Raw genomic sequence first — 18,809 nt, forward strand, 5'->3', positions numbered from 1 at the left:
TGCTCAGGGGACAACACAGGGAGAGCATGCTGCAGTCTGGTGCTACTGCATTGCTGGCAAATGCTGGCTCTGCTTCGATTGGAGCCCAAGGCGTCTCCAGACTGGCCCACTACACCACAGGGGGAAAGCTGCCCGTAAGAGGCAAAGAAAGCCGTTGCAGACGCTGGGCTGAAGGAGAACGTGGCTCAGCCACACAGCAGGGCACGGGCATTACACACCCGGAGACGCGCTCTGAAGCACCAGGTTGTCATAAATAGGGGACACTGCATGGCAGGGCTTACAAGACCACTTCTTTTTTTTTTTTTTTTTTTTTAAATATTTTTTTATTTATTTCTAGGAGAGAGAGAGAGACAGCGTGAGCAGGGGAGGGTCAGAGAGAGGGAGTCACAGACTGAAATAGGCTCCAGGCTCTGAGCCGGCAGTCAGCACAGAGCCCGACGCGGGGCTCGAACCCACGAACCGCGAGATCATGACCTAAGCGAAAGTCGGACGCTTAACCGACTAAGCCACCCAGGCGCCCCATAAGACCACTTCTCTACAAGACGAGTACTCTAGGGGCACCTGCGTGGCTCAATGGGTTAAGCATCTGACTCTTGATTTTGGCTTAGCTCATGATCTCAGTTTGTGAGATCGAGCCCTGTCTTATAGCACAGAGCCTACTTAAGATTCTTTCTTTCCCTCGCTCTCTCTTCCCTTCCCCTACTCTCTTTTGCTCTCTCTGTCTCTCAAAATAAATAAATAAACATTAAAAAAAATAAGGCCAATACTCTAAAGAACAGGACACAGGCTGACTTTCCTAACACACTGAAACAGACACAGAGAGTTAGACAAACTGAAAAGATAAAGGAGAAAATCACAGCAAGAGACCTAAGTGAAACAGAGGTAAGTAATATGCCTGATAGTGAATTTAAAGTAATGAACATAAAGATACTCACTGGATTTGACAGAAGAGTGTAAGACATGAGACCCCTAATGATGAGATATAAAAGAATCAATTGGAGATGAAGAATACAATGAATGAAATTTAAAATACTTAGATAGTATAAACAGTAGGCTAGACAAAGCAGAAGAACCAATCACTGACCCTAGAGGATGGAGTAAGTGAAAGTAATCAAGATGAGCAGGTGAGGGAAAAAATTTATGCAAAATGAGAACAGTTAGGGAATTTCGCAATACCATCAAATGTAAGAACACTGGCATTCAAGGGATCCCAGAAAGACAAGAGAAAGAAAAGGGGGACAGAAAATATATTTGAAGAAATAGTTGAAAACTTCCTGAATCTGGAGAAGGAAATGGAAATCCAGACCTCCCAACAAAATATAACCAAAGGTCTACGCCAAGACACATAGTAATTAAAATGGCAAAAAATAGTGAGAAAGGAAAAAAATTCAAAGTACCAGGAGAAAAGAAATCAGTTACCTACAAGAGAAAGCCCATAAGGCTGTCAGCAGATTTTTCAGCAGAAACTTAGCAGGCAAGAAGAGAATAGCATGATATATCCAAAGTGCTCAAAGGAAAAAATGTGCAGACAAGAACACTAGACCTAACAAGGCTATCATTTGGAATAGAAGGAGAGATACAGAGTTTCCCAGAAATGTTAAAGGGGACTCTTTGAGTGAAAAGACCATAAGCAAGAATAAGAAAAGTAGAAATCAAAAAAGCAATAAAACAAGTTATCTGTAAATATCGCTTAAGGGATTCACAAAATAAAGGGATGTAAAGTATGCCACCATATACCTAAAACATAAGGAGGAGAGGAGTAAAGAATGGGTTCTGAGCCTGGGTGGCTCAGGCGGTTAAGCATCCAACTCTTGATCTTGGGTCAGGTCATGATCTCACGATTCATGAGATTAAGCCCCACATCAGACTGCACTGACAGCATGGAGACTGCTTGGGATTCTCTCTCTCTCCCTCATTCTCTGTCCCTCCCTGGCTTGCACTCTCTTCCTCTCTCCCCCTCTCAAAATAAATACATAAGCTAAAAAAAAGAATGGGTTCAAACTTAAGTGACCATCAACTTAATACAGACTGCCATATGCAAAGAGGTTATATACATACTTAATGGTAACCACAAATCAAAACCACTAATAGATATACAGAAAATAAAGAGAAAAATTCCAAGTATATGACTAAAGAAAGGCAAGTAATAGTGAGAGAAGAGAGCAAGAGAAGAATGGAGAAAAACTATAAAAGCAGCCATAAGACATATAACAAAATGGCAATAAATACATACGTATCAATAATTACTTTGAATATAAATAGGCTAAACACTCCAATCAAAAGACAAAGCATGATGGAATGAATAAGAAACAAGACCTACCTATACACCCCCTAGAAAGGAACTCATTTTACCTATACACCGCCTAGAAAGGGACTCATTTCAGACCTAAAGACATATGCGGATTGAAAGTGAAGCGATGGACACTTGGTGGCAGCCACCGTGGAGACCGGACTTTGCTAGTTCGTGCACCTCGCTCAGCTTCTCTACAACCATGTATGACAAAGTCAATATGACTGAAGTTGAGAAATACAATTAAGTCAAAACTGAAGAAAACAAATTCAAGAGAAAAATCCACTGCCTTCAAAAGAAACAGGTAAACAGGAGAAGCTAGCAGGTGAGTCGTGAGGTGTGCACCGCCAGTATGCACTGTGCATTCCACAAGCACTGCCTTATTTGACTTCTTTTAGCTGTTTAACTTTGTAAAATACAAAGAGGTTGGATCAAGTTTAAATGATTGTGTTGCCCTTTCCACATCAAAGAACAGAGAACTACTGACAGTGAAGGCCATGGCTGCCTCTCCCATCTGTCTATCTGGCTAGCGGGGAAGGAAAAGAGCTTGCATTCTGGTGAAGGAAGAAGCTGTGTAAAACAACAGTGAAATCTGGAGTATAAATCAAGCTGGTCCAAGGAATCCTGCAGGCTATAAAATGCAGTTTAATCAGAGTGCCATTTTTTTTGCTCAAATTATTTTAATTACTGGAACACACAATTTTTTAAATATGCAAATAAAACGTTTTAAAACCCGAAAAAAAAAAAAAAAGAAAGTGAAGGGATGGAGAAGCATTTATCATTCAAATAGATGTGAAAAAAAAAAAGCCGGATAGCGATACTACTTATATCGGACAAAACAGATTTTAAAACAAAGATTGTAACAAGACACAAACAAGTACACTAAATAATCATTAAGGGGACAATCCAATAAGAAGATATAACAGTTGTAAATATTTAGGCACCCAACAGAGAAACACCCAAATACATAAAACAGTTAATAAGAAACATAAAAGAAATAATTGATAGTAATTACATCGATGGATAGTTAATCTAAACAGAAAATCAACAAAGAAACAATGGCTTTAAATGACACACTGGACCAGATGGACTTAACAGATACATTCATCCTAAAACAGCAGAACACACATTCTTTTCAAGTGACATGGAACATTTCTACAACAGATCACATATTACATCACAAAACAAGTCTCCATAAATTCAAAAAGATAGAAGTCATTCCACGCATCTTTTCTGACCACAACACTATGAAACTAGAAATCAACATGAGGAAAAAAATCTGGAAAGAATGCAAATACATCCAGGTTAAATAATATGCTACTAAGCAGTGAGTAGGTCAAACAAGAAAGCAAAGAGGAAATAAAAAAATACATGGAGATGAATGAAAATGAAAACACAATGACAAAATTTTAAAGGATGCAGCAAAAGCAGTTTATAAAAGGGAAGTTTATAGCAATACAGACCTACCTGAAGAAAAATCTCAGATAAACAACCTAACCTTATACCTAAAGGAGCTAGAAAAAGAAAAACCAACAACACCCAAAACTAATGGAAGAAAGGAAATAATAAAGATTAGAGCAGAAATAAATGAAATAGAAACTAAAAAAAAAAAAAACGAACACACACACACAAAAAAACTGTGTGTGGGCACGCACACACGCACACCCCCCCCCCCCACACACACTAGAACAGTTCAATGAATCTAGGAGTTAGTTCTTTGAAAAGATCAACAAAACTGATAAACCTTTAGCCAGACTCAAAAAAAAAAAGTACTCAAATAAACAAATTCAGAAATGAAACAGGAGAAATAACAACCCAACATCACAGAAATACAAAGGATTAAGAATATTATGAAAAATTATATGCCAACAAATTGGACAACATAGAAGAAATGGCTAAATTCACAGAAACCTGCACCTCCCAAAACTGAAGTAGGAAAAAACAAAATTTGAACAGACCAATTACCAGCAAATGAAATTGAATCAGTAATCAAAAAACTCCCAACAAACAAAGGTCCTGGACCAGACAGCTTCACAGGTGAGTTCTACCAAACATTTAAAGAAGAGTTAATATCTATCTTTCTCAAACTATTCCAAAAAAATAGACGACAAAGGAAAATTCCAAATTCATTCTATGAAGTCTGCATTACCCTGTTATCAAAACCAGGAAAAGACAGCATAAAAAAAGAGAAGTACAGGCCAATACCTCTGATGAACATAGATGCAAAACTCCACAACAAGATATTAGCAAACCCATCCAACAACACATTAAAAAGAATCATTTGGGGAGCCTGGGTGGCTCAGACAGTTAAGCATCTGACTTCAGTTCAGGTCATAGTCTCGCAGTTTGTGGGTTCAAGCCCTGCATTGGGCTCTGTGCTGACAGCTCAGAGTCTGCAACCTGCTTTAGATTTTGTGCCTCCCTCTCTCTCTGCCCCTCCCTTGCTCATACTCTGTCTATCTCTCTCTCAAAAATAAACTTTAAAAAAAATCATTCACCATGATCAAGTGGGATGTATTCCTAGATTGCAAGGATAGTTCAATATTCACAAATCAATCAATGTGATACACCACATCAAAAAGAGAAAGGATAAAAACCATGTAATCATTTCAATAAATGCAGAAAAAGCACTTACAAATTCAGGATAAAAACTCTCAACAAAGCAAATTTAGAGGGAAGGTACCTCAACATAAAGGCCACATATGGAAACTCATAGCTAACACCATACTTAGTGGTGAAAAACTGAAAGCTTTCCCCCTAAGATCAGGAAAAAGAAAGGATGTCATCCTTACCACTTTTATTCGACATAGTACATAGCCACAACAATCAGACAAGAAAAAGGAATAAAAAGTATCCGAACTGGTAAAGAATAAGTAAAACTTTCACTGTTTGCAAATGACATGATATTCTATATAGAAAAACCTAACGACTCCTGGGTGGGTGAGTCGGTTAAATGTCCGATTCCCTTTTTTTTTTCAATTAAAAAAAATTTTTTTAATGTTTTATTTATTTCTAGGAGAGAGAGAGAGAGACAGAAACAGCGTGAGCAGGGGAGGGTCAGAGAGAGAGGGAGTCACAGACTGAAACAGGCTCCAGGCTCTGAGCTGGCAGTCAGCACAGAGCCCGACGCGGGGCTCGAACCCACGAACCGCGAGATCATGACCTAAGCGAAAGTCGGACGCTTAACCGACTAAGCCACCCAGGCGCCCCTAAATGTCCAATTTACGTTTCAGCTCAGGTCATGACCTCACGGTTTTGTGAGTTTGAGCCCCACATCAATCTCGCTGCTATCCGCGCAGAGCCTGCCTCAGCTCCTCTGTCCCCCTCTCTCTGCCCCTCCCCCGCTTGGGCTCTCTTAAAAATAAATATTTTAAAAAACACATTTGGTGTAAAATGTCAGTCAAACTGGTTGGCTTTTGATAAATGTTCAAAATTTCACTCAACTGCTAGGTTGCAAAAACATGATTATAATAATTAGTTTTGAAAAGGTAAACACACTAAAAATTAATATTTATACCTAGAAACATTAAGAGAATTCAGTTAGATTTAAGAATAGTAAAACAAATAATATATACTATTTGGCACAATTAAAGATAAAGAAACAGAGTTCATTTATTGTGAGGTGGTTGCCCCCGAATCAAGGAGATCTTTGGTTACAACCAGTTTGATGCCCACGAAAAAGGATATAGTGATTCTGTTGAATTACACATTGGTCAACACACAAGTGGAGCACTGTGTGCACATACAGGGACACGTTGTAAGGGACTCATTTATAAATTAAGCAGGCAACCGGTCAGGTAGAAAACCAGTTTTTCTAGAAAAACACACCATATCTGAAATGGGTAAAGAAACGGGAACTGTATATCTGAAAAGAGAAAACACTCTGAAGAAATCCTTCCATCATAATTGGCAATAACTGGCAAAACTTCTGATTCAAAACAGCTGGAGACAAACGCGTTTGTCTCCCATTCCTTCCTCCACGAGCAAATACAACTTCTGGAAGAATGAGACAGGCCACTTACCCGGCAGAGAGAAGAATGCTACGCTAAGAGAGCGGCACCGGAGGGAGAGCTTCCTGCCCCACTGAATCCAGGCGAGACTGGGACTCGGGGAGGGCACGTGGGGGGCAGGGCTGGGAAGGCGGCTGGATGGGGAGACTGCAGGGCTCTTAAGGAACCACAGAGCGCCCCACAGGCTCCCCTTACCCTCAACAACGATAAAGGAACAACCAGAGACAATGAAGTGCTCTTGGAAATACAAAATAAAAATGTACAAACAAAATAATTAGATGGAAGGATCGGATAAGAAAGTCTCCCACAAAGAAAGCAAAGCTAGAGATGAAACAGGAGAAAGAGAAGTGGTAAGAAAGTCCAAAACCCAACTGATAGAATCTCATAACTAGAGAGGAAGGAAGTAAACTATCAAGGAAATAACTTAATACTACTTCCCCAAACTGAAAGGAAACAACAGACAACAAACTGAGGGGTCCACTCAACAAGTGGTTAGGAGGAAGGCGGAAAAGAGACAACCCTACCATTATGAAAGTTCAGAATAACGCAGCTACAGAGGAAGGAAAACGGAGGTCATCTACAAATGATAAAGATGAGAGGAGGATTAGACAACTTCTAATCAGCTGCAATGCTAGCTAACAATGAAGAAACGCTTTTAATGTTTTTTTGTTTTTTTATTTCTAGGAGAGAGAGAGACAGTGTGAGCAGGGGAGGGTCAGAGAGAGAGGGAGTCACAGACTCTGAAACAGGCTCCAGGCTCTGAGCTGGCTGTCAGCACAGAGCCCGATGCGGGGCTCGAACCCACGAACCGCGAGATCATGACCTAAGCAAAAGTCGGACGCTTAACCGACTAAGCCACCCAGGCACCACGAAGAAATGCTTTTAAACTTCTAACAGAAAGTTACACCTTAAATTTAAAATTATTTACCTAATCAAATAAATGATTAACCAAGAATGATAACAGAATTACACATTTACAGACATGCACAGAAAGATTTAAGGGGGCTAATTAGGGGCACCTGCGTGGCTCAGTTGGTTAAGCGTCCAACTTCGGCTCAGGTCATGATCTCACAGTTTGTGGGTTTGAGCCCTGCATTGGGCTCTGTGCTGACAGCCAGCTCAGAGCCTGGAGCCTGCTTCGGATTCTGTGTCTCCCTCTCTCTCTCTCTGACCCTCCCCTGCTCACGCTGTCTCTCTCTCTCTCTCTCTCTCTCAGAAATAAACAATGAAAAAAAAAACATTAAGGGGGCTAATTAAGGATGAAATTGAGGAAAAAGTAATAAAGTATTAAACAAGAAAGAGGATCCAAACCAAAAGAGAAACAACAGTAATCCCAAGATGACATTTAACACCTGGCCAAGACAGTAACTGTCATACAGAAAATGGAGCAGAGAGAGAGAGAGATTATGGAAGGGAGAACTCCAAGAAAAACCTGAGTCTGCAACAGAGGGAAGAAATGTAAAAGAAAAAGAGAGCCAGGCAACTGGAAATACCCAATAAAAACAGAACATCAGGGACCAACTGTGAAGCCTCCAGCACAAACTAAACCAGGAAGATAACGTATTCCAAGGAATAAAATGGACTCCAAGTAATAAACGGACTGGGTAAACATCTAAAACATCTAAAAGATGATAAAAACATGGCAAAGACATAAAGTTAGATCTAGCAAGAAGAAATATGAAAGTTAATTAGAAAACTAAAAAACAAAACAAAATCCAAGCTCATAGATTGGTGGTTGCCAGGGTGGAAGTAGGAAGAGGGTGAAATGGATGAAGGGGCTCAAAAGGTACAAATTTCTAGTTATAAAATAAATAAGACATGGGACGTAATATATAGCATAGTGATCATGGTTAATAATACAGTATTCCATGTGAAAATTGCTTAGATCTCAAAAGTTCTCTTCATAAGAAAAAAAAGTTATAACCATGTACAGTGACAAATGTTAGACTTTTCTACCCCTTAATGGTGTTCAGAAATGAAACCAATGAGTTGAATACCAGAAGACTCCAAGCAAAGACTAAGTGGCCACCTGTATGGGATGCTACAAAGGGGATTCTTGTACTGGGTGGAAGTAAGAAACGAATTCACTACTCATTCAACAAATGATCTGAGACGTTTTCAACTCTAATAAAACTCTTCATTTCTACTTACAAAATATATTACATCAGGAGACAACAGCCCCTTTACATGTGAGAGCTATTCCTCAAGATAGAAAGTTGTAGTACTACTGACAAGCTTAAGGTAGAAAAGGGAGAAATGAGAAAAGATACACTAAAACAAAAGACAGAATGGGTTGAAATTCATACAGCGGAAGTAATTATGTATCCTCATATCAAATGGTAGCCCGTTTGCTTCAGTACTTAAGAAATGACATGAGCAATAAGAAAAACTTTTATTTTTATAATGCCCTATATTGATTCTATCATAGAATATTATTGGCCTGATACGTAGAAATCAACATACATAATTACTCACCTTTCTAATAAAATTTTAAAATCAATAAAAGTACATATTATAAAAATATATCCATCCAGTTATACTGAATTTCTCTCTTACCAATCATAACCTACAGCAAAAGATGTTTCAATTACAGGAGCGATGAGTTTTGCAGCTGTCATGATGTATTTTTCTGCCATAGCTTTCCTATACCAAACAAACGAGAAAGTAGGATTTAGAAACATGATAGAGTTTGGATTTTTAAAGTATAAACATGGTGTATCAAAGCTAATGTACCATCAAAGTCTACTAAATGGTGGACAGTTACACTAGAAACCTGTCTGTAAGTCAGGTTGACAAGCACGGCTAGGAAACGGGATTAGCAAGGCACGCCTGCCTTCTGGACGAAAAGGTTTTTTTTTTCAATGCATGCTTACAAAGAAGAAACACTGGGGAAACACAAAGCTCCGCAGCTGAAGTTGCATAACCTGCACTGTCCGTGGACATGAAAGGAGAGGGTAAAAATGACCCCTGAAGAATGGTGTGTAAACAGTAAAACTGAATTCCATGTCTTGATAGATTTGTCTAATCTGTCCCTTTCATATAAATGGAGTCATAGAATATACAGTCTTTTGTGACTGGCTTCTTTATTTATCAAGTTTTCAGGGTTTGTTTGTATTGTAGCATGCATGTATTGGCCCTTCATTTCTTTTCTCATTGGCTAAATGATACTCCATTATATGGATAGACTATACATTCTTTATCCATTTAACAGTTGCAGACATTGGGTTGTTTCTACTTTTGGGATATTATAAATGTTGCTTCTATGAACATTTGTGTAGAAGTCATTGTGTAAATGTATGCTCTAATTTCACCTAAGAAGAGAAACTGCTGGGTTAAGTATGAGGAATTTTGTTGAAGAACCTTTGGAGGAACTTCCAAACTGTTTCCCAAAGTGGCTGTACCGTTTACATTCCTGCCCCCAGCAGGCAAGATTTCAGCTTCTCCACATCCTGACCATTTGCTAGTATCTATCTTTTGATTACAGTCATCCAAGTGGGTATGAAGTGGTACCTCACTGAGGTTTTGAACTGCACTTTTCTAAGTATAGAAGTTAAAGCATCTATCTTTTCATGTGCTTATTGGGCATTCACATACCTATTTTGAAGAAATGTCTATTCAGATCTTTTGTATGATTTCAACTGGGTTATTGGCCTTTTTGTTACTGAGTTGGAAGAGCTCTTTTTATATTGGAGAAATAAGTCTCTTCTTGGATACATGGTTTGCAAATATTTTCTCCCATTCAGTGGGTTGTCTTTCACTTTCTTGATGGTGTCCATTAAAGAAGAAAAGGTTTTAATTGTGATGAAGTCCAATATACCTATTTTTTTTTCCTTTTCGTGTGCTTCAGGTGTTGTATCTAAGAAGTCACTGCCTGACACAAGGTCGATAATACTTACTTGCTTTTTCCTAATAGTTCCAGCTCATACACTTAGGTCTACATGGTGCGAGAGACACAGCTTCATTCTTTCCCATGAGGATATCCAATTGTCCAGCACCATTTGTTGAGAAGACTATCTTTTCCCCCATCAAATTGTCCTGGCACTTTTGTTATTATAAATACAAGAGTTTACTCCTGGACTCTCAATTCTATCCTGGTTTCTATGTCTATCCTTACGCTAACTGGCATACAGTACGACCCCACTCGATTGGGGTAGCTTTGTATTACGATCCTTCCAACTTGGCTCTTCATTTTTCAACCTGTTTTGGCTATTTTGGATCCCTTACATTTCCACATGAATTTTAGGAGCAACTTGTCACTTTCTAAAAACCAATGCTCATATTTTGATATGGATGATACTGCATCTATAAAATAATGTGGGGGGGACTGCCATCATAACATTAAGTGCCCATCCACAAAAATGTGACGTCTTCCCATTGACCTGGCATATCCTTCCACAATGTCTTACAGTTTTCAGAGTATAAGTTTTACACGTCCTCAGTTAAACTTATTCCTAATTGTTTTTTATGCTACTGTATATGTAATTATGAGTTTAATTTTGGATAGTTCACTGGTAGTGTATAGTACATTTCTTTTTTCCTTTTTTTTTTTTGAGAAGGACCAATGTTAAATAGGTTTTTTATTTTTTTATTTATTTATTTTTTACAAATAGTTTATTGTCAAGTTGGTTTCCATATAACACCCAGTGCTCATCCCCACAAGTGCCCCTCTCCGTGCCCATCTCCCCGCCCCCTATAGTATTGATTCTTATATTTTGATATCTTATTCTGCAAGCTTGCTGAACTTATTAGTTGTAATCGTTTTTTAGTGGATTCTACAATTTAATGTAGGATATTCCATATATAAGATCATCTGATCTCTAAACAGAGATAGTTTTATTTTTCTTTCCAACCTGGATGTCTCTTACTTCCTCTTGCCTAATTTCCATAGTAAGAACCCCTAGTGCAATGTTGAATTGAACTGGTGAGTGAATATCCTTATCCTGTTCCTGATCTAAGGGGGAAGCATTCAGTCTTTCACCATTAACTATTAAGTCAAACAGTGGGTTTTTTTTCATAAATGTCCTTTATCAGATTGAGGAACTTCCTTTCTACTTATAGCCTGTTGAGATTTTTTTGTTTGTTTTGCATGAAAACATATTGTCAAAAAGTTTTTTTTAATTAATTTATTAAATTCAAGTTAGTTAACATACCATGTAGTATTGGTTTCAGGAGTAGGATTTAGTGATTCATCGCTTACATTCAACACCCAGTGCTCATCCCAACAAGTGTCCTCCTTAATGCCCATCCCCCATTTAGCCCATCCCCCTACCTCCCCTCCAGGTACCTCAGTTTGCTTGTAAGAGTCTCTAAAGGTTTTCCTCCCTGTTTTTTTTTTTTTTAAGTTTATTTCTTCTGAGAGAGACAGAGTGCACATATGCCCACGTGGGGGAGGGAAAGTGAGAGGGAGAAGGCGAGAATCCCAAGCAGGGATTCCCAATGAAGGGCTTGAACTCACAAGCCACAAGATCATAACCTGAGTAGAAACCAAAAGTTGGATGCCCAACCGACTGAGCCACCGAGACACTCCTCCTTCCTTTTTCTCTTATTTTTCCTTCCCTTCGCCTATGTTCACCTGTTTTGTTTCCTAAATTCCACATGAATGAAATCATGATATTTGTCGTTCTCTGACTTATTTCACTTAGCATAATACACTCTAGTTCCATCCAGGTTGTTGCAAAGGGCAAGATTTCATTCTTTTTTTATCTTCTTTATCCACTCATCCATCGATGAATTTGACTAATTGTTGATACCACCGCTATAAACTCTGGGGTGCAGGTGCCCCTTCAAATCAGCACTTTTGTATCCTTTGGATAAATGCCTACTAGTACAATTACTACCCTAAGGGGTAGTTCTACTTTTCATTTTCTGAGGAACCTTCATACTATTTTCCAGAGTGGCTGCACCAGTTTGCATTCCCAGCAGCAGTGCAAAAGCGTACCTCTTTCTCTGCATCCTCGTCAACATCTGTTGTTTCCTGAGTTAAATGTTAGCCACTCTCACAGTTGTGAGGTGGTATCTCACTGTGGTTTTGATTTGTGTTTCCCTGATGATGAGTGATGTTGAGCATCTTTTCATCTGTTAGCTATGAGGATGTCTTCTTTCGAAAAGTGCTCATTCATGTCTTTGGTCCATTTCTTCACTGGATTATTTGTTTTTTGGGTGTTGAGTTTGATAAGTTCTTTATAGATTTTTGATACTAACCTTTTATCTGGTATGTCATTTGCTAATATCTTCTCCCATTCCGTCAGTTGCCTTTTAATTTTGTTGATGGTTTCCTTCACTGTGCAGCAGCTTTTTTAATTTTTAAAAATTTATTTATTTGAAGAGAGTGTGTGTACACATGTGGAGGAGGGGCAGAGAGAGAGACAGAGATAGAATCCCAAGCAGGCTTGGCACTGTCAGCACAGAGCCCAATGTAGGGCATGATCTCACAGTTGTGCAGAAACTGAGCAGAAACCAAGAGTCGGATGTTTAACTGACTGAGCCACCCAGGTGCCTCCAGACGTTTTTAGGTCTTTCATCCATTTTAAATTTATTTGTGTATGGTGTAAGAAAGTGGTCCAGCTTCATTCTTCTGAAGGTCTCTGTCCAGTTCTCCCATCATTTGCTGAAGAGACTCCATCAGACATTCTCTCCTTCTTTGTCAAATATTAGTTGGCCATACATGTGTGGTCCATTTCTGGGTTCTCTATTCTGTTCCATTGATCTATGCATCTGTTTTTGTGCCAGTACCATACTGTCTTGATGATCACAGGTTTGTAATACAATTTGAAGTCCAGAATTGTGATGTTTCCAGCTTTGGTTTTCTTTATCAACATGACTTTGGCTATTTGGGTTCTTTTCTGGTTCCATACCAATTTCAGAATTGTTTGTTCTAGCTCTGTGAAGAATGTTAGTGTTATTGTGATAGGGATTGCATTGAATGTGTAGATTGCTTTGGGTAGTGTAGACAATTTAACAATATTTATTCTTCCAACCCATAAGCATGGAATATTTCTCCATTTCTTTGTGTCTTCTTCAATTTCTTATATAAGCTTCCTATAGTTTTCAGTGTAGAGATCTTTTACCTCTTTGGTTATGTTTACTCCTAGGTATTTATGGTTTTTGGGGCAATTGTAAATGGGATTGATTCCTTGGTTTCTCTTTCTGCTGCTTCATTATTGGTGTATAGAAATGCTACTGATTTCTGTGCATCTGTTTTATAGCCTGCAATTTTGCTGAATTCATGTTTCAGTTCTAGCAGTTTTTTGGTGGGAGTCTTTTGGGTTTTCCATGTAGAGTATCATGTCATCTCCTAAGAGTGAAAGTTTGATTTCTATCTTGCTGATTTGTATGCCTTTTCTTTTTGTTCTCTGATTGATGAGGCTAGGACTTCTAGTACTACACTGGACTACATTGGTGAGAGTGGACCTCCCTGTTGTGTTCCTGACATTAGGGGGAAAGCTCTCAGTTTTTCCCCACTGAGGATGATGTCATCTGTGGGTCTCTCTTATACAGGCTTTAGGGTGTTGAGATATATTCCTTCTATCCCTCCTTTCTTGAAGGTTTTTATCAAGAATGGATGCTGTATTTTGTCAAATGCTTTTTCTGCATCTACTAAGAGGATCATATGGTTCTGATCCTTTCTTTTATTAACGTGGTATATCACGTTGATTGATTTGCAAATATTGAACCAGCCCTGCAGCCCAGGAATAAATCCCACTTGATCTTTTTCTTTGGTTTAAATTGAGATGATGAGGTGTTCTGTATTCTATTGATATCCTTTATTATACTCATTGATTTTTAGACAGTAAACCAATTTTACATTCCTAGGATAAATCCCAATTGGTCATGGTACACAATTCCTTTTATATTTTGTTTGTATATTTGGTTTGCTATTATTTTCTTTAGGATTTTTGCATCTATATCCATAAGACATTGATCTGTTGTTTCCTTTTTTTTCTTTTTTTGTCTTTATCTTATGTTGGTATCAGGGGAATAGTAGCCCCATAAAATGAACTATCTTCTGGAAGAAATTGTATAGAATTGAAGAATTGTATAGAATTTTTTTAACATCTGCTAGGAATTCTCTAGTAAAACCATTAGGACCTGGAGATCTCTTTTGGGGGAGCTTCAAAATTATAAATTAAATTTTTTTAATATTTACAGGGCTGTTTAAATGTTCTATTTCACATTAGGTGAGTTGTGGTCATTTGTGTTTTTCCACAAAGTGGTCCATTCTGTCCAAGCTGTCAACTTTATTAGTATAGGGATGATTATAGTATTCCCTTATTATCTTTTTTGATGTCTGCTGAGTCTGTAGAGATAGCTCCTGTTTTGTTCCTGATACTGGTCATTTGCGTCTTCTCTATTTTTTGTCAGTTGTGCTGTAAGTTTCTCAGTTTTATTGATCTAGTCTAAGAATCAGCTCTGTGTTTCATCAATGTTTCTTTTTTTTCAATGTCAATTATTTCTGTTCTTTATTATTTCTTCCTTTGTCTGATTTTACTTTTTCTAGCTTAATAATCTGAGAGCTTAGGTTATTAAGTTAAGACTTTGCACTATCATTCTAATTGCTTTCCCTTACATGTTGTTTTTTTCTCCTTTCAAGACTTTTTATCTTTAATTTTCAGAAGTTTAATCATGATGTATCTTTTTTTTTTAATTTTTTAAATTTATTTCTGAGACAGAGAGAGAGAGGCAGCGTGAGCAGGGGAGGGTCAGAGAGAGAGGGAGACACAAGATCTGAAGCAGACTCCAGACTCTGAGCTAGCTGTCAGCACAGAGCCCATGCAGGGCTCGAACCCACACTGTGAGATCGTGACCTGAGCCGAAGTTGGACGTTCAACCGACTGAGCCACCCAGGCACCCCAATCATGATGTATCTTCACATGGATTTCCTTGGGTTTACTCTTTTTGGTATTCATTTTTTGTATTGTATACTTATTTGTCTCGTCAAATTGGGGGAATTTATCAGCCATTATTTCTTTAGCCCAATTTCTTTCTCCTCTCCATCCAAGACACAGAAATGAAAATGGTAGATCTTATGTTAGTCCCAGATGTCACTTAGGCTCTCTTCATTTCTGGTTTTAGTCTATTTTCTCTGTTGTTCAGATTGGGTAATTTCCATTTTTTATCTTCCAGTTCACTGAATCTTTTCATTTTCTCCTTTATTCTCCAGTGGAGCCCATCCACTAAGCTTTTTACTTCAATTACTGTACTTTTCAGTTTAAAATTTTCCATTTGGTGCTTCTTTATATTTGCTGAGACTCTTCTGAGCATTTCTATTTTTAAATTTGTTTTCAGCATGTTTATAATTGCTCGTTGAAGCATTTTTATCATGGTTGCTTTGCCAGATAATTCTGACATCTTTGTCCTAACAATGTTGGCATCTATTGATTGGATTTTTCATTCATTGGGTTTGAAATCATCCTTCCTTATGATGAGTGATTCTTGATCACTTGGGACATTTCATGGAGCATGTGGGTGGTTCAGTTGGTTAAGGGTCCAACTTTGGCTCAAGTTACAATCTTGTAGTAAGTTCGAGCCCCACATCAGGCTCTCTGCTGTTAGGGTGGAGCCCGCTTCAGATCCTCTGTCTCTCTCTGCCCTCCCCTACTCACACTCTCTATCTCTCTCAAAAATTAATAAACATTAAAAAAACTTGGACATTTCTACATTATAATACTCTGAATTTTTGTTTAAATCTGTCTTAGCTGGCTTCTTGACACTGCTCTAGCAGAGGAAGAAGAGACACCACCTCATTAGTGCCAGATAATAGCTGTCCAGGTTTCCCCACATGGCCTTATTTGATACTCAAGGTGGGAAGAAGTCCTTGTTTCTGCTGGATGGGGTAGGAGCTCCTGCTTCTACCATGGTCCCTATTGACACCACAGTGGGGTGGCCTTGTTACCACTGAGTGATGATGAAATTTTTGATTCTCCACCTTTTTCTCTGATACCTGGAGAGAGGGGAAGGAGTGCTTCATTACTGCTGGATGGAGTGGAAATTCAGCCTCCCCATGTGCTATCTGCTGAAACCAAAGACTGGTGGGACTCATTAAGGGTTGGTGGAGATTAAAGTCCTGGCTCCCTACCTGGTCTTTCGGGATATGGAGTGTCTCCTACAGCCTTATCGGGGTGGAAAGCGAGGCTTCCACTTGACTTTTGCTGGTAGGCATGGGAGTGGGGCTGTACTTTGCATGTGCAGTATTTGTCTAAAAGTTTAGTCTTGATAGTCGATTCCCTTCCTTGTCCCGTGGCTAAAAAAGCAGGCTTTTCTTGGGGCTTTTTGTTTGTTTTTTTAAAATACACCCACTGATGTTTTCTGATTGCCAGTTTCTTCAGATCCAAGTCTGGGAAACATGAGGGGATTCACTACCATGTTGTTCCTCAGGTCCTGAGGTCCTTTGCTGATCTGCCCTCTTCTCTCCACCTTTCTTCTTATGTTTGTCTTATACATAATTTCCAAGGTTTTCATTTGTACTTAGTGGGAAGAACAGGGAAAATTATGTCTACTCATCTTCCCAGAAGAAGTCCGTTATTTTTAACGTTAAACTAATTTTTTTAAGTTTATTTATTTTGAGAGAGAGGGAGAGAAAGAGAATATGTGTGACAGTAGGGGAGGGACAGAAAGAGAGGGAGAAAAAGACTTCCATGTAGTGGTACTGTCAGTGCAGAGTCTGATGTGGGGCTCAATCTCACAAACTGTGAGACTATGACCTGAGCCAAAATCAGGAGTCAGACACTTAACCAACTGAGCCACCCAGGCGCTGCTAAACTAATTTTTAAAGTTAAAATAATTTCTAAAAATTAAGAGCCTTCTATACCTATAATGAAACATTATTCAGCCTTAAAAAAGAAGGAAATCCTATCACGTGCTACAACATGGAAGGATCTTGTGGACATTATAATAAATATAATAAGCCAGTCACAAAGAAATACTGTAAGTCCATTTATATGAGGAAAATAAAGCAAACTCACAGTGACAGAAAGTAGAATGGTGGGTGTTCAATTCTGGGGGCAGGACCTGGAGAAATGTTGTTCAACGGATAGAGATGTAGTTTACGAAGATACAAAGAGTTCTGGGGTGAAACAGGTGAAGGAGATTAAGAGTACACTTATCATGAAGAGCACTGAAGAATGTACAGGATTGGTGAATCGCTATATTGTACACCTGAAACTAATATAATTACACAGGAATTATAAATAAATAAATAAAAATAAATAGAATTAGCATATGACCTGACCCTTACACACATGACTTCTGGACACTGGTTACAGAACGTGGACGCATGTCACACCACCAACCCATGAAGTCTTTCTTAGACACCATAATTAAGATGGCAAATGTTATGTGTATTTTACCACAATTAAAAAAATTAAAGGCTCTCTATTGTGTGATATACTTCTAATATGCTTGTTGCATGTTCAATAAATATTTGAACTTCCAAACCATAGTTGAGAGAGTCTAGGTACCATACTGGAGGAAGGAAGAAATAAGTACAATTTTGTCTTTGGGAGTTGAAATTTAATTGGTAAGCTGGACAAAAATACATAAAGATATAATTTTTTAAGTAAGGGTAATATGAACTAGGTTCCAACATTGCACCAAATGCAGAGGAAAGTGAATTATAAGAAAATAGTAAGAGTAACTGAGTAAGGATAACTGGGGTCATCCTGAGGACTGTGATTATTTTGAGCGAGAAAACAGAATCTAGTAATGTACAGAAACAGTGAAATGATAGCATTACTTAAGAAATATACTGAATATAACAAGTTTCAAGAGAAAAATCAGAATGTGTATTCAACTCTTATTAAAATTAAACCTATGTTACTAAAGTGTGCAAAATATTACCGTTCACGTTCCATTTGCCTTAGATGATCATTTTTTATAGCTTCAATTACTAAGTTAGTATGTGGATCATCCTGGGAAAACAAAATTGGGAAAAAAGTGATTACTTCAGAAGTAAATACCAAGAACTTGGATTTCTAATCAACCGCACCATTACATTAGTGAGTAGAATAAATGAATCTTTCTAAACTCTATTCCCTTATGTAAAGTAGAACTTTTCTTCTTATTCCTGATTACTTATCACCATCTCCTTGATAGTTCAAGGGGATTCTGAGCAGCTGATAAAAGGTCAGGTTGGATAGAACAGGACCAAGTACACAGAAGCTGCATGATATTATAAATTCTAAACTCAAATATAAATGCTTTAATGATCATCAAATTACTTAGTAATCCATATTTCCACTCTCTATTAAAAATAGATTTTTTCACAACATATTTTTTCTCAATATGAAAACAATATATATAATCAATGTTTATGTAGAACACACTATGTTCCGGGTACTGTTGTAAGCATTACACACTTGCATTACCTCATTTAATCCTCAAACCCTATAGGGTAGGTTATTATAATTAATCCTACAAGAAGAGTTAAGTTCTGAGTGGTGGAGCCAAGCACTATGAGCTAACACCCTTACAATCTATTAACAAAATATATTAATTCAATTTATGAAATTGGC

General features: G+C 38.1%; 2 protein-coding genes across 5 annotated transcripts in view; one reads left to right on the plus strand and one right to left on the minus strand.

Annotated features, from left to right (window-relative positions):
* The window catches only part of IFT88 (intraflagellar transport 88), a 111,090-nt gene that overhangs the window by 70,968 nt on the left and 21,313 nt on the right, over positions 1-18,809 (minus strand). For all 4 annotated transcript variants that reach the window (XM_039255418.1, XM_039255407.1, XM_039255432.1 and 1 more), the window contains 2 exons: positions 18,136-18,206; positions 8,857-8,943 (listed from right to left, as the gene is read on the minus strand). In XM_039255418.1, the coding sequence (XP_039111349.1) occupies positions 8,857-8,943; positions 18,136-18,206 (158 nt within the window). The remainder of the gene's footprint in view (positions 1-8,856; positions 8,944-18,135; positions 18,207-18,809) is intronic.
* LOC120247490 (thymosin beta-4-like) lies at positions 2,441-2,626 on the plus strand. The gene is given in 3 exon segments (XM_039255446.1): positions 2,441-2,534; positions 2,536-2,558; positions 2,560-2,626. Coding segments are annotated over 3 exon segments (132 nt in total). The 5' UTR covers positions 2,441-2,492.

Source organism: Hyaena hyaena, unplaced genomic scaffold (assembly GCF_003009895.1).
Source record: "Hyaena hyaena isolate Hyena2069 unplaced genomic scaffold, ASM300989v1 scaffold_11, whole genome shotgun sequence".
Lineage (NCBI taxonomy): Eukaryota > Metazoa > Chordata > Mammalia > Carnivora > Hyaenidae > Hyaena > Hyaena hyaena.